This window comes from Lotus japonicus, chromosome 1, assembly GCF_012489685.1.
Source record: "Lotus japonicus ecotype B-129 chromosome 1, LjGifu_v1.2".
Lineage (NCBI taxonomy): Eukaryota > Viridiplantae > Streptophyta > Magnoliopsida > Fabales > Fabaceae > Lotus > Lotus japonicus.
The window spans coordinates 122,102,367-122,117,802 of record NC_080041.1 but is presented as its reverse complement, the minus strand read 5'-3'; the positions used below and the strand labels follow the sequence as shown (position 1 = coordinate 122,117,802).

The window sequence follows — 15,436 nt, the reverse complement described above, 5'->3', positions numbered from 1 at the left end:
TATAGCATAGGGCTTTGTCGTATCCGCAGGAAATTGATAATACTACGCCGTTCAATAGTTTTAGTAACTTAAGTAATGGGGTTTCATAAGATTTTGAGAGGATTTTTGTAACAAACAGAAAATATAAACAAAGCAAAACAAAATAGAAAACAATAGGGCAGAGAAACTGTTGGGATTCTATGCATATGATTCATCTACACCAGTTCAATCATACGTCATCGATGTCTCGCATGAGTGGATAGCAATAACTCTCTAATCTTAAACATTGATGTCTCACATGATTAAGAAAGAAAGTTATCTTAAAGTTTAGATGTTCAATGACTAACAAACCTAACTCTATGTCTAGCAATTAGGATTATTAGGTGATTTACTCTATCTCAGACTCAAAACGATATAGCTCTCGCTCTCACGTCGAATCAAGCAATATGTTTTAGGTGCGCAAACTAAAACATAACATAAAGATCAAGAGTAAATCACTAAATCATAAACAAAGGAACATGATAGTATATAAACTGAATCAAATAGAACACATAGAGATTTATCAACTACATCTAACCCCAACAAGAGAGATTAGCTATCCATTTCCATGGATAACTTTACAAACATGGAAAAGAAGGGAGATGAACTGAAGACTCTGCGATGTCTCGCCGTCGAATATGGCACCCAAGCCTCCTCTCCAAGTGCTCCTAGCTTTCTCCCCTGTTTCTAAGGTATGGAAGTGAAGAGAAATGAAGAAAAGATGGTAAAATTCGAACTCCCATGGTTCTGCCCTGTTTCAGACTATTTATAGACTTTAAACCGTCTTAATTTCGCTCGAGCGAGATTCGCGTTCGCTTGAGCGAGTAGCTTTCTTCATGTCTGGGTTTCCTCCAAGATTCGCGTTCGCTTGAGCGAAATAGCATCTCGCTGGAGCGAGATCTTCCCTGGAACTTTGGCTTGAGCGAATTTTTTTTGGCTTGAGCGAGTTCTTTGCTCTAAAATGGATTTCTTCACCCTCTTGTTGCTTTTCTTCAGTGAAATCTTAATGGAAATTCTTTAACATCCATTCCTACATCAAAAATAGGGATTAGAATCTAAATTCAACATAAAAGCTATACTAAGTCTAATTATTTACTAAACTACACTGTTGAGGGTTAATTAATATGAAATTCCACACTTTTATCAAAGATAAGCGCCCAGGATAATATGGAAAACTAGGCAAATTTGGCACTTATCACATACTAATTGCAGGACAAACCCAAAACTACATCAACAAGGACCCAAACCTGATTCAAACAACAAATGACCAATAAGAAGGGGCATCTGCCAACAAAAGTCAAATAACCCGACAAAAACATATCATTAGAGAGGACGCTAATCAACACGGTATATCAATCAGAAAGAGAAAGTATAAAAACTTACCGAATATAATGGATGTGGAAGGACTACCTCCCGCGTGCTCTGACACACCCGGACCAGCGCACTAGGCAATGAGATCAGAGCGAAGCCTCAGCCACCCAAACCCAAAAATCCAGATCCGCTGACGATAACCCCAATTTGCACTGCTGGTCCAGGTCCGCTAATCTTGACCTTGAGAAGCACTCCAAAATTACCGGTTGAACCACACATTTGGCCATTACTCTACCCAGCAACACCTCGCGAACAAAACCGGAATAATCGACAAGTTTTCCGCCAACACCAAAGTTGCAAGAAGGTGGAGGAGAAGAATCATCTATAAGCACCCTGAAGACACCAGAACCAGATCTAAAAAAAGCATATACGGAGCACTGATAAGAGAGAGAGAAAGAGAGATAGAGAGAGGTAAATTCTACCGTCAAAACCCAATCCTGAGACAAATAACATGATCTCGACGCCAAAATCCTGAAAGTGGAATGACGATCGAGCAGCTCTACCGCAACCACCTTCGCTCTAAGCCAACCACAAATATAACCACCACCATAACAACAGACGACTAGTAAAGGATAGATGAACAGGGAAGAGCAAAAATGGGAACCCGAGAATCAGATCTGGTAAGAGGAAAGTAACTCTCAAAACAAGAGGGAGAAGAAAGGAGAAATAAGGAACAATGAGCTTAGGGGTTGTCGCTGTCTCAGAAGTTGAGATGCAGTGACCACCAAAACATGGTTGGAGTAGGAGCGAGGTTGAGAGAGTTTAGAGAGATAGAAAATCTAGTCATATGAATATTTCTTTATTGAATTGATATATGACTAATACATCAAAACTCATTGACAAGAAGTTTCATAGGGTTGGTAAGAACTACGTGGATTGAATATCTTTGGTGGAGGATAGCTTTGGAATATTGATAAAGGGTGGACTTCTGTTAGACCACTTACAATGGATGTTTAAAATGTTTGTTGAGTTTTGTTTAGGGGTTGCAATGGGTGTGAAACTTTGTTGAGAGTGATTGGGAGGAGAGAGAAACGGGTAAAATGTTGAGGAAGCTCAACATTGTTGAGCCTGCTGCTGCACGCCACGCGTCAGCGTCTGGATGGCCTCTCCCAGGCGCGTGGGCCACACGGCCAGACAAGGCGCGTGACGCGCCTGGGAGGAGAGAGGGAAATTATTTTTTTTTGCTGCAGCCGCCACGTGTCACGTTTCTGTTGGCTGTCCGGATTTCTTTTATCCTTATCTTTTGAACTCAATTATTTCATCAAAAAAAAAATTTTCTGAAAAAAAAAATATACCAAAATTCATGATTTTTTTTCTCTATAAATAGAGACTTGGTTCGTTTGATTTGGACACAGAAAAAAAAAACCAAGTTTTTTCACTCTCTTAAAACAATAATTGTAATTTTATGTAAATAATAAAAACAATAATATAAAATTAAATAAAAATATGAAATAAAAAGTGGTGGGGTAGGGTGAGTGGTGGGGTAGGGTGTTGAGAGAGAAAACCATTGGAGTGGGTAATTGTTGAGAGTTTGTTGAATTGGAGAGAGAAGATGATGTAGAGTGTTGGGAAGAGAAAAAGTAGAATAAAAAAGGGGTAAACAAAACTTTTGTTGTTTAACCATTGTGAATGGTCTTAGATAAATCTCTAGAGGGCCCAAGGTATCCATGAAATTTCACGAAATATAACATAAGTGTACGGTTGTTATGGGGGATGGTGAGTTTTTTATATATAGTATCCTAGTAGATTGTTATCGTCTCATACTTCCTTTCTTCCCAAGCTCCTCCCCCTTCATCTTCCTCTTCTTCCCACTATTTACCCTACCTAATTGCTAATGCATCTTTTCCTTCCCTTTCCTCCAACTTTCAAATGAAATGTCGTTCTTCTTGTTTGAAGGTTTGATCATGAAATTTGAATCAAGAGCATAAAATATTCTCCTTGTTTCTCTTCCTCTTCCTCTTATTATTGTCTCTAGTGTCATGATTCCCGATGCCACCGTTGATATGACTTTGAGTGTGATTGGATGTGTCAGACACGAGAGCAGGTTATGAAGGCTTTCTACGAAGGTTTTGCTATTTAAGAAATTAATTACATAAGTGGCAGTGTTGACACTCTTTTCCGTCACTTTTCAAAATAACATGCTAAAAATGCTAGAAGAGGTTTCACAAATGGGTGAGAATAAGAAACAGAAAACCCCTTCACTCAAACTTTTGTTCCTCTGAGAATTAGATTTTGGTATCCTTCTTGCCTTCAAAGGTGGTGTGCGGCCTAGCTTGGCTTTGTAGGCGTGACGGAGTAGCACCTTCATGACAGGGTGTACTTTTAGAAGAAACTTAAATGTTAAAGTCAACTAGAGAGCAAGGAGAGACTCTTAAATTCTTAGAAGAACTCAGAGTTTAGTGAGAATGAATAGTGTATTAAGAACAATCACACTTGTATTTATATGCTTGGGATTCGACCTCATTGTCTCTTTAGGTTTATGGAAAGTTCTTGTGATTGGTATTCCGAGTGCAAGGTTGGCTCTAGGGTGGCTTATTGGATAGTTTTGAGGTCGCACGACCTTAGTCGGGGAAGATTATTTCTTTACTTAGTCATAACAAGTATGCTCGTATTGTTTCAACTCGGCTGTAAGACCTTCTGGGCTGAGCAAGATGCTATTGGGCCTTTTAGGTTGGTTGGAACACCTTTTGCACCCCTTCGTTCACACATTCAAATTCGTTGGTTGAAGAAATCATATTCTCCTCCTCTCATCGAAAACGACATTGTGACCTCGCTCTTTTTCTCTGTTTCCAATAAAAATGTGGTCATCCCATGTTGGAGCTTCCCCTAGTCACCAAATCCAACCACAATCATGTCCCTCTCAACCAGACTCTCATCGGCCATCAACCACCAACCCATTTAATGTCATGAAGGTAAAATTAGGTTTTTGATTTTTTTTGCAACTAAGGCCACATAGGATTAAAGTGCACACATAAGATGCTTTGTCATACATTACGATGATCTGTTAAAAGTGTTAGGTGGAGCTTCGTTAGTCACGTTAGCATTTTTGTAAATGAAGTCCACGCGAGGTATCAAAGTTACCCTATTTTTCAAGTTCATGGGTTGAAAATGAAGGATTTTGAAATGAGGGGACTAAAACCATAATCTCCTATTTTGTAGGACTAAAAACATATTTAAGCCTCTTCTTCAAGCGTGACATGTGTCTTATTTGAAATTTTGTTAATATCAATTTTTTTTTTTTTGATAAGCTTGTTAGTATCAAACTAATTTTTTTTGTTTTTTTTAACTAGATTTTTTATTCTTTTTTTAATAAAGTCATTACATATACTTTTTCTGCGATAAGCATTTTGAATAATATTATATATATTTTTTGAAATTAATATTAACACATATTTTAATTAAATTTTTAAAAAATAATAATTTAAAATATATAGATATCATTAATACTTAAAATTTTCAATTAATTAATATCAGCCAAAATAAAATACTTTTTCATAACCTTCAAAAAAAATATTTTTTCAAATCAAAATATATCTACTTTGACATATTTTGTATTTTATTTTAATAAATTAATTATATTTTACCTTTATATATGGGGATATTCATTTTTAATTATTTTATAAATTACATTTTTCAAAAACATTTATTTAAGAATATTATAGATATCATTGATACTTTTTTTTTTCTGTTACATCATTTATATTTTTTAGTAACTAAAGTTTACAATTAATTACTATTAGAAAAAGATAAAATACTTTTTAATATCAAAAAAGATAATTGTTTTGTCACAAATATTAAATTATATTTACTTTTACTTGAATTTTTATTCTTATTTTAATAAAGTCATTATAGTTTATCTTTTTGGCAATATGAAATTTAAATTCTTATATTAAATTGATATTAAACAATATTAATTAAATTTTCCAAAAATTAATATTTTGAGTAATTTTTTATAGCATTAATAGTTTTGTTAATATTAAAATTAATATTTTTTTGACAGCAACAAGAACTTTATAGAATAATATTAAAATTAATTTACCTTTGACTTGATTTTGTATTCTTATTTTAATAAAGTCATTAAAGTTTATCTTTTTGGTGATATGTATTTTGAACTCTTATATTTAATTAATATGGAAAAATATTAACTACATATTTAAAAAAAGTAATAATTTAAGTACTTTTTAATATCATTAATTAATACTTTTTTAGTTATAAAATCAATTTATTTGACAGACTTATAAAATTAATTTACCTTTGACATGATCTTGTATTATTATTTTAATACATTCATTTTTTAATACAGTTTAGCTTTTTCGGTGATATGAATTTTGAATTATTATATTAAAAAAATTTAATTTTTTGATATTAATATTAAATAATATTAAAAAATTACTAACCAGAAAAAAAATAATTAAAAAAATTAAGAACTTAATTATTCTTTTTAATGCTTTTTTAAAACTTAAAAGTTTAAATTAATTAATTATTACCAGAAAAAAATTTGCAAATTATGAATAAAAAATAAAATGTATTTCAATAATTAAAAAGTAAGACATTTAATAAATATTAATATTTTAACCTTTTTTAATATATTTGATAAAGCACAAAAGTATGATGCAACGACACAATTGTTAATTTAATATTATAATTTCTTACATCCTTAATATTTTTTAATAATTTTTTTTCAAGTAATTACTATATATCAGAAAAATAAAATATTTTCTAATATTAAATATATTTAATATTAAATATATATATATATATATTTACTTTGACTTGAATTTGTATTCTTATGTTAATCAAGTCATTATAGTCTATATTTTTGGCAATATGCATTTTGAATTCTTCTAGAAAATTAATATTTAACAAATATTAATTATATTTCTCAAAAAATAAATAATTCAAGTATTTTGTGTATATTATTAATACTTTTTTAATAATAAAATTAATTTAACTTTGACTTGATTTTGTTTTCTTATTTTAATTTCTTCAAGCTAGTTTTTTTAAATCATTTCTTGATAAATGCTCATCTAGGATCACATGGCACCATATCATCAAATGAACAATTCTAGAGGGGCATAGGGTGAATAAAACCATCCAAAACTGTGGTTTTTGTTATATATTTGGTCGATCTAATCACTATTTCGCACATAAAATTCTTGCCAATTCTCATCACATTCGATCTCTCCCAATCGGTACAAACCCCACATAGCACCTTTTAGCTCTCATTTGCTAGCTAACCTTCTTTTCGATCCCTTTTCACTTCTTGAGAAAATTATCTTGTGATTCACCAATTGCTTTGTTTTTTTTAATTTATCAGGTTGATGCTTGTTTTGATTTTAAATGAGCATGATGGAAATGGATGATCAGAATTCTAGTGGTGATGAGAGTACTGAGTATGTTGTAAATGGATATCGGAGTGAAAAAGAGCCTAACATGGAGGGAACAGTTGAATTGTTTGAGAGGAATATAGAGGAAGAGCAAAACTGCATCGATCATATTATGGAGATCAAGACCCTCCTTCAAAACAATGACATATATGTGGTTAGTCTCATCACTTATTGATTATTTTATTGAAGTGCTAATTCAAATAATTCAATTTTGGTGCTGGATCTGGGTTTTTTTGTTGTTGCTGAAATTCCATATTATTTTAAGGGACTGCATACCCTAACATTTTTTAAGGCATTGAACAACGTATCCTATCAAAGATGGACCAGAACAATTAAGATTTTGTGTCGGAAATCAACGATCACTTTTTTACTTGAAATTCTATTGAAAAACTATATTGCTGCACGGCGCCTAATTAGGGTTAAATACCCATATTTTGAAATTAAAAATATTTGCACACTTATGATGGAGTAATTTTTTTTTTTGACAGCTATGATGGAGTAATTTAGCATTTAGGGTTAGACACCACAATATTTAAAAAAAATTATCTAGCCTTACAATGTGCATAATTATTTAATGTTAACATATATCAAATAAACATAGGATAAACTATATGCTTAAATAAATAGGATAAACTAAATGCTAAAGTATATTCAACTTTGATTTTGTCCCTGGTTGCTTATCTCTTTATCAAATATTTTTTTTCAAGAGAAAGAGTATTAGTATATATTAAATATTAATATATTTGGATTTCAAAAAATATATATATTAACACTCAATTTTCTCTTTCATCTCATATCCTCTCTCACTTTCACTTTTTATATCTCTCACTTCATTACTTATTATGCAAGTTGAGTGTGTGCATATTCTGTGTGATAAAACAATTTTTCAAAATATAGATAATGATTGTATCAGAAAAGTGACAAAAACATACCCATTCAACTTTTATATACATTGATCACTTTATTTACTATTTCATTTTGATCTCATTTTCTCTTCCTGTATCTCTATTTTTTTCTTATCACAACATAAATTATATCATTCTGATTCTCTCCTTTCTTACTTTCATATATTTTCCACATAAATTGGAGTTGTTCTAGTCATCTATATATGAAAGTTCTCTTCTTTCTATCCTTACTTTCTTTCATACATTTTCATTAACTTGGACTAATTTGTGCTTTTTTTCATTTTGTTTTGATAGAGCGAGAACGAAATCAAAGATTCGTTACTCATGCTCACATATATTGTATGCTCTATTGAGCATCTACGGGTAAGAATACTTACTTCTTGCTTGCTTATGTGAACTACTGTAATTCCCATTTTTGTTTTATTTTTCAGTCAACTTAATGTTCTCTTTTGTAGCATTCTAATAAGAAGTTCCAATTCGATACTACAAATAATAGACACACAATATATATAACACCTACATTTTCTCTCAATCATTCATGTTGAATCTAATTAACTTCCCTTGTTGTCCATGGAACTTTGTCTCCTTCAGGCAACAAATATTGGACGGACAGTAAGAGATCTTGAAAAGCATTGGTCGAGGATGGTTAAGGAACACGCAACCATGGTTATTGAGTATGAACCTTGTGCCCTTGCTCGCTAGTAAATGCTTTTAGTTCCATTTTAGATAGTTCCAATGTCTCTTCTCATTTTCATAGTAGTATATACAATGTGCATTACTATTAACCAGGATATTTTGCATGTATGTATCTACTCAATTGCGTTGGGTAGCACTTATTATGTCTCAACCTTTTGGCAGAGTTGTATGCATGTTATATATGATGTGATGTATCATGTATGTGACACCTAGGATATAGAGTGAAAAATGAGTTTGATGAATGTAATCCTTAGTGTCTATGTATCATAATTAATGTTTATAATCGTTATATTTCCTTGGCACCCATGCAATTTTACTTTTTTTTAAACACATTTTTTTATTAGATGAATGATCGATAATACAAACAGTATTCACCAAAGTGAGCATAATTTTTAGAAAGCAATTTTACTTATGAGAAAAGGAAAAAGTTCTCTACTTAAGGCGCGGGTTCCCTCTCTGTTTTGTCCCTGTTTCGCCTTGGAGCTGGATACTATTTTGGCAGATTGAGATTGTAGATCCTGTACTCTGCCTTGGCTTTTTGCCTTTAGGATCCTAAGGCTGTTTTTTTCCTCTGGTTTTTCGATTCCCAGTTGCAAGTTGCAGGGTATGTGGGGGGTTAAAACCATTGTTTGGGTTCTCTTTGCTTTTTCCCTTTGTTTTCTGGTTGTTTTATTTCCTCTTCTTCTCTTGTACAAGGGTTTAGCACCCCTTAGTGCTTCTATTATTCATTCATTCTTTTTGGCCTCCCAAAAATATAACTTATGAGAAAGGGAAGAAGGACTAAATGAATACAAAGGATCTTGGTCTAATATTTAGATAGCATTGCATTGAAGTATATTTTAAGATCATGGTGCATGTAAAATTAAATCATGTCCAATTAACTAAGCTGAACTTAGTTATTGCTTGACAACCTGAAATTAAAAATGCATTCAAAACCCCACTCTGCAACCCCCCCCCCCCCCCCTTTTCTATGCATTAAATTCCCCTTTTCTTATTACTGCAGGTATTTTAAGAATGTGATAGCGGAACGAGTTGATCTGGAAGCTGAGCTAGGTTAGCTATTCACCAAAACAGAATTTGAAAAAATGATTATATTTTGAAGTAGAAGCCAAAGTGACTAACATTATTAATTTATACAGCAAGGAAACAAGACCCTAACCCTTTAGCTAATGGTAAAGTGCTTTATAATATTCCAATGGATGAAAGATGCCCCATGAGTACAATACCTCCATCTGAAATAGATACGGTAAATGAATATTTATTATTTATATATCTTGTTGTATTTTCATGATTAATTGATCACTGAATGAATTTCTTTTTCCATTTTTGTGGTGCTCTGCTGAATTTCATGTGATCTGGATGGCAGTTCTTTGATGATTTGGATGATGATGGAAGTAAGTTACTTATAACATATCTTTCTGCTAATTTTAGTATTGTTATAACCTCTTTTGATTAATGAACTTACGAGCTTTACCTCAAAAACTATATTTGAATCAACTTATCTTTTATTAGAATCAATTTTGATATAAAAACTGATTCATAAGCTACTTACATAAGTTTCTCACTAGAAATGAAGTGTGTTTATTTAAAATAAAAAATAAAAAGGTATTTACCTCTCTAAAAAAAATAAGTTTTTAGAGATTTTTACAAAATGTATAAGTTGGTTAGTGATTGATTACACTAATAAAAAAAATTCTCCCTAATCTAAGAGGATAACTTTTTATAAGCTTATTCTACTAATCTGTTTTTAGTTTTTTTTTTTGACAGAATAATCTGTTTTTAGTTATTCTTACAAGAATAATCATTTCAATAAGCAGAGACAAACAGCTAAAAAATTTGGAAAAAATATTCAATCTCAATTCATGTGCACCATGACACTAATCACTCATAATATTCACCACTTTTTTCTTTTCCTTCAGGTCATGCCATATTGCATAGCATATATATCAGCACTTATCTCTCTTTTTTTATATTTATGTTGTAATTGGCTTTCTCTTCCATCTGTTACTTTACTTTTCTTGCTTCTTTCTCCCCCTGTTTGGAGTGTTTCACTCTGTTCTGTTTCTCTTTTGGCCTTGTGCCTTGTTTCAGCTAAAAATTTGGAAAAAATATTCAATCTCAATTTCAAAAAATATTTTTTAATTAAAAAAAATTCTAAAGAAAAAACCTGAAACAAATACACTTATTTATTTTACTCTTAGAAGTAGAATTTTCAAATATATCTTATATTTTTGGTTTCCATTACTTCTAGTTGAATTGAAACTCATTAAAATTGTATATCCTTCATGCAATGCAGATCTTAAAATTCCCATCCCTGAAGGACAGAGTAATTTGATGGATAGGGGTGAAGGGTTAACATCCATCAGCGCCATCTTAAGAAGAAAAGAACAACTGATCCAAGAACTGATTTATAACAATCACGAAGACAAGAAGGAAAACCAAATGTTGCAAAAGAAGAGAAAACTTGTCAAAAAGAAGTTACCAGCAGCTGTCCGTGCCACAAATAAGCGCCAAATGCTTACAAGATGGAGGAGACCATCTGATACTCAAGATGCCTTACGCAGGTTTGGACAAAGAAGACAACAAGTAGGTGCTATTGAGAATCATCGTGTGATTGTGAAGAACAATATTGAGAAGGAAAAGGAAGCTGACGTTCTTGAGAATCATCGTGTGATTGTGAAGAACATTATTGAGAAGGAAAAGGAAGCTGATGTTGTTGAGAATCATGGTGTGATTGTGAAGAACATTGAGAAGGAAAAGGAGGGTGGTGTTGTTGAGAATCGGGTGAAGAACATTGAGAAAAAAAATGAAGTTGATTTTGTTGAGCATGGGATGAAGAACATTAAGAAGCAAAATGAAGTTGATGTTGAGAACCGCATGAAGAACATTAAGAAGAAAAATGAGGTTGATGTTGTTGAGAATCGGGTGAAGAACATTGAGAAGAAAAATGAAGTTGATGTTGTTGAGAATCGGGTGAAGAACATTGATAAGAAAAATGAAGTTGATATTGTTGGGAATCGGGTGAAGAACATTGAGAAGAAAAATGAAGTTGATATTGTTGAGAATAGCATGAAGAACATTCAGAAGCAAAATAAAGTTGATGTTGTTGAGAGTCGGGAGAAGAACATTGAGAAGAAGAAAAATGAAGTTGATATAGTTGAGAATCGCATGAAAAGCATTAAGAAGCAAAATGAAGTTGAAGTTGAGAATCGCATGAAGACCAAGAACATTGAGAAGGAAAAGGAAGATAATGAAGTTGAGAATAGCAAGAAGAACATTGAAAAGGAAAAGGAAGTTGATGTTGAAAATCATTTTAAGAACATCATGAAGGAGAAGAATTTTGATGTTGAAAATCCTTTGAAGAGCTTTAAGCAATGCAAGGAAATTGTTGATGGAAATCCTTTGAAGAACTTTAAAAATGACAAGAAAATTGATGTTGAAATTCCTATGAAGGACATGAAAAAGGACATTGGTGGAAGTCACTTGAAGAACTTTAAGCGGGACAAGAAATATGATTTTGAAAATCATTTGAAGGAAATGAAGAAAGACAAAAAGAACGATTTTGAAAATCCTGTCAAGGACAAGAAAATTGATGTTGAAAGACACTTGAAGAACTTTAAGCAGGACAAGAAAACGGATTTTGTAAATCCTTTGAAGAAAATGAAGAAGGACGTGGAGATTGATGTTGAATGTCCTCTGAAGAACTTTATTAAGGACAGGAAATTTGATGTTCAGAGTCAGAGGAATGACATTAAGAAGAAGGAAAAGAGAATAGATGCTGCAAATCATGTTATTGGGATCAAGAGGCACAAGGAAATAGATGGAGAAAATCATATGTTGGGGATCAAGAGGCACAAGAAAATGGATGTTGAAAATCATGTGAGTGAAATCAAGAGGAGAGACAACCAGGTTGCTGTTGAAAATCATGTGAGTGACATCAGGAAGGAAAAGAAAATAAATGATGGCAATCATGTGAAGAACATAGAAAGGAGGGAGAAGCAAAGAGAGGTTGAGAGTCTGATGATGAATAACCAGAATGTCAAGAAGATAGATGCTGAAAATCAAAGAGTTTTCATCAATAAGATCAAGCAGGAAGCTCCTGATGAAAGTTCAAATGCTGCTCTTAGACATGTAAGTACATTTATAACACTGTTGTTGTTTATCAGCTTATGTAATTGTTTTCTTAGTTATTTGATTTAAGTAATGTCCATTTCTTTCCATAGCCAACCCGGCCATCAAATGATGCTGAAGATATTGATGAGAAATTTGAAGCTTCAAAGAGAAAGCTTGCTCAAGCAATCAAAGATCATGAAAGGGGTTAGTAGCTCACAGTTTTATCTTCTTTTTTCCTTATCTTTTTCTTTTGAATTCTAGTAAGTTCTTTCAATCAATCAGCTTTAAAAAGTGTGCAATACTGGTACATCACTAGTAACTTACTGAGCTATGTTCATAACTATGTGTAATAAAACTTTGTAACTTATCACTAAATTATAACAGGACAAATTACAAACTTTGATGGTAAATTATAAGTACCATAAAAACTAGTTAAAAATTACTTTCTTGTATCATTTCTACTTTCTTGTTTCTGAGGAACTAAGATTGGTTCAATTTCTATTTCAACAGATAGAAGGAAAACAGAGTTTATTCCAGAGAATCCTAACGGGGAATGCAGAAGAAGTTCATCTGGCCGGAGGTACAATTAGCAAAATTGAAGATGGCTCAACCATGGCCACAAAGTAGACTTTGCTGGAATGAAAGATAACAATCTCGTAGGGTTGGAATGCTCAATTGCTACCTCAAACTAACTAGATTGAGTCTATGTTGAGGAGGACTCACTCGTTTATTTCTCTATGTGCCCTTGGTCTGAATTTTGAAGCTTCAATATAGGTGTGAACAGAAGCAGGTCCCTGTGGGGTGATATCTACAGGGATTTTAGGGGGGCTCTTTTGGTAACTATGTTTTTTTTTTAAACTTCTTTTGGTAACTATGTTGGGATTGAATAGTTGGCATGTTGGAAACTTAGTTCAACTTAAGGCTCTGTTTTATTATGTGTTGTATTGGTTTTTGTGTTCTTTATAATGGGTTTGGCCGTTTGGGCGTTGGGAACTCCTTTTGCTCCCATTAATTATTAACTTATAAAAAAATTGCCTTGCTAAATTTTCTTGAATTGTTATAATATTAACATCACTTTCACTCTTTCAAAAAAAAAAAAAAATCACTTTCACATTAAAATTTTATAGCTCAAACTTTTATCTCATTATATACTTGTAGTGCTGTTAATTTGTTAGATTTTTTCCATTCACATTCACTTTTTCATTCCCCTAATAACCCATATCTTTTGACTCAATTCTCTCTTTTATGCGACTTTCATTTTGTTTTTAAACTTTACTACTTGCTAAGACCGGATTACATTCATTGTCCACTTCACACATGGTATAACCTTAGCACACTCATTGGGTTTGCATTCTTCCATTTATAACCTTCATTCTTATTCTTTTCAAAAAAAAAAATTAACCTTCAGTCTTATTCTTTTCAAAAAAAAAAAACAAAAACCTTCATTCTTACCCCACTTCTCTCTCTTATTCTTTTCTCACTCTAAAAGTGGCGTGTGTGTGATACTGTGATGTGAACAAACGATTTTTGATAAAATAATGCTACAATTGTCTAGAAATTATTAATTTTGTATCTTTTTTTTTATGGAATTCATTTTGTATCTTGTCATATAAATTATTCTTATGTTTAAATTATGGATTGATAATGAGATAAATATACATAGTATTTAGTTAAATTTTTACTCTAATTTAAAAATCATGATTTTTTCCTCTTAATATTTTTAAGTATTTAATTTTTTACCCTATAAACTTTTGTTAATTTTTTTACCATGTCAATTTATATATGATTTAACTTGTTCTTATAAATTTGTCACTACTAGTAAGTAGCACATAGCACGTGCAATGCACAGGTTTTTAAACAAAAATATCATATTTTTGTACTTTTTTATTATTTTAATTTTAAATAATTCTATATTAAATTGATGGTAAAGTTAATTAATAAATTAATTTACGATATAATATATAACAATATTTATACATTTATATATTTATAATATACAATGATATATTAACCTTTTGATAAATTTTCAAAGGAAAAATTAATATATCCAAAATAAAGAATTTAGTAAAAAAAATTCAATAAGTTCGTATGGTATGAAGTTTTTTTTTCTATGAAAGAATGGTATGAATTTAGATTTAAAAGAAAAGTATTTGAAAAGTATAGCAGCATAAAAATATTTAAAAATATTATGGACCATCTGATACTCAAGATGCCTTACACGGGTTTGGACAAAGAAGAAAACAAGTAGGTGCTGATGAGAATCATCGCGTGATTGTAAAGAACAATATTGAGAGGGAAATTGACGTTGATGTTGTTGAGAATCATCACGTGATGGTGAAGAACATTGAGAAGGATCGAGAGGTTGATATTTTTCACAATCAGGTGAAGAATATTGAGAAGGTAAAGGGAGTTGAAATTGTTGAGAATCGCATGAAGAACATTAAGAGGAAAAATGAAATTGATCGATATTGTTGAGAATCGGATGAAGAACATTGAGAAGAAACATGAAGTTGATATTGTTAAGAATCACATGAAGAACATTAAGAAGCAAAATGAAGTTGATGTTGAGAATGGTATGAAGAAAAAGAACATTGAGAAGGGAAAGGAAGATGATGTTGTTGAGAATCAAGTGAAGAACATTGCGAAGATAAAAGGGAGTTGATATTGTTGAGAATTGCTTGAAGAATATTAAGAAGCAAGATGAAGTTGATGTCGTTGAGAATCAGGTAAAGAAATTGAGAAGAAAAATAAAGTTTATGTTGTAGAGAATCGCATGAAGAACATTAAGATGCAAACTGAAGTTGATGTTTAGAATCGCATGAAGAACAAGAACATCAATCAATATATATATTAGAAAAGAACAACTTCTAACATGACGTGTCGCTCTCACAGGCCAAGTTAGTGACGTGTCGCTCCCAGATTAATTTTCACCTAATATTTTACATG

General features: G+C 31.8%; 1 protein-coding gene across 1 annotated transcript; it reads left to right on the top strand.

The window, feature by feature from the left end:
• The first annotated feature begins 6,738 nt into the window (after window positions 1-6,738).
• Window positions 6,739-15,152, top strand: LOC130722967 (intracellular protein transport protein USO1-like). The gene is made up of 9 exons (XM_057573868.1): window positions 6,739-6,930; window positions 8,926-8,981; window positions 9,381-9,430; window positions 9,517-9,623; window positions 9,744-9,771; window positions 10,674-12,508; window positions 12,601-12,694; window positions 14,700-14,890; window positions 14,979-15,152. The coding sequence occupies exons 1-9, from the start codon at window positions 6,739-6,741 to the stop codon at window positions 15,150-15,152; spliced, it is 2,727 nt and encodes a 908-aa protein (XP_057429851.1).
• Window positions 15,153-15,436: the final 284 nt, after the last annotated feature.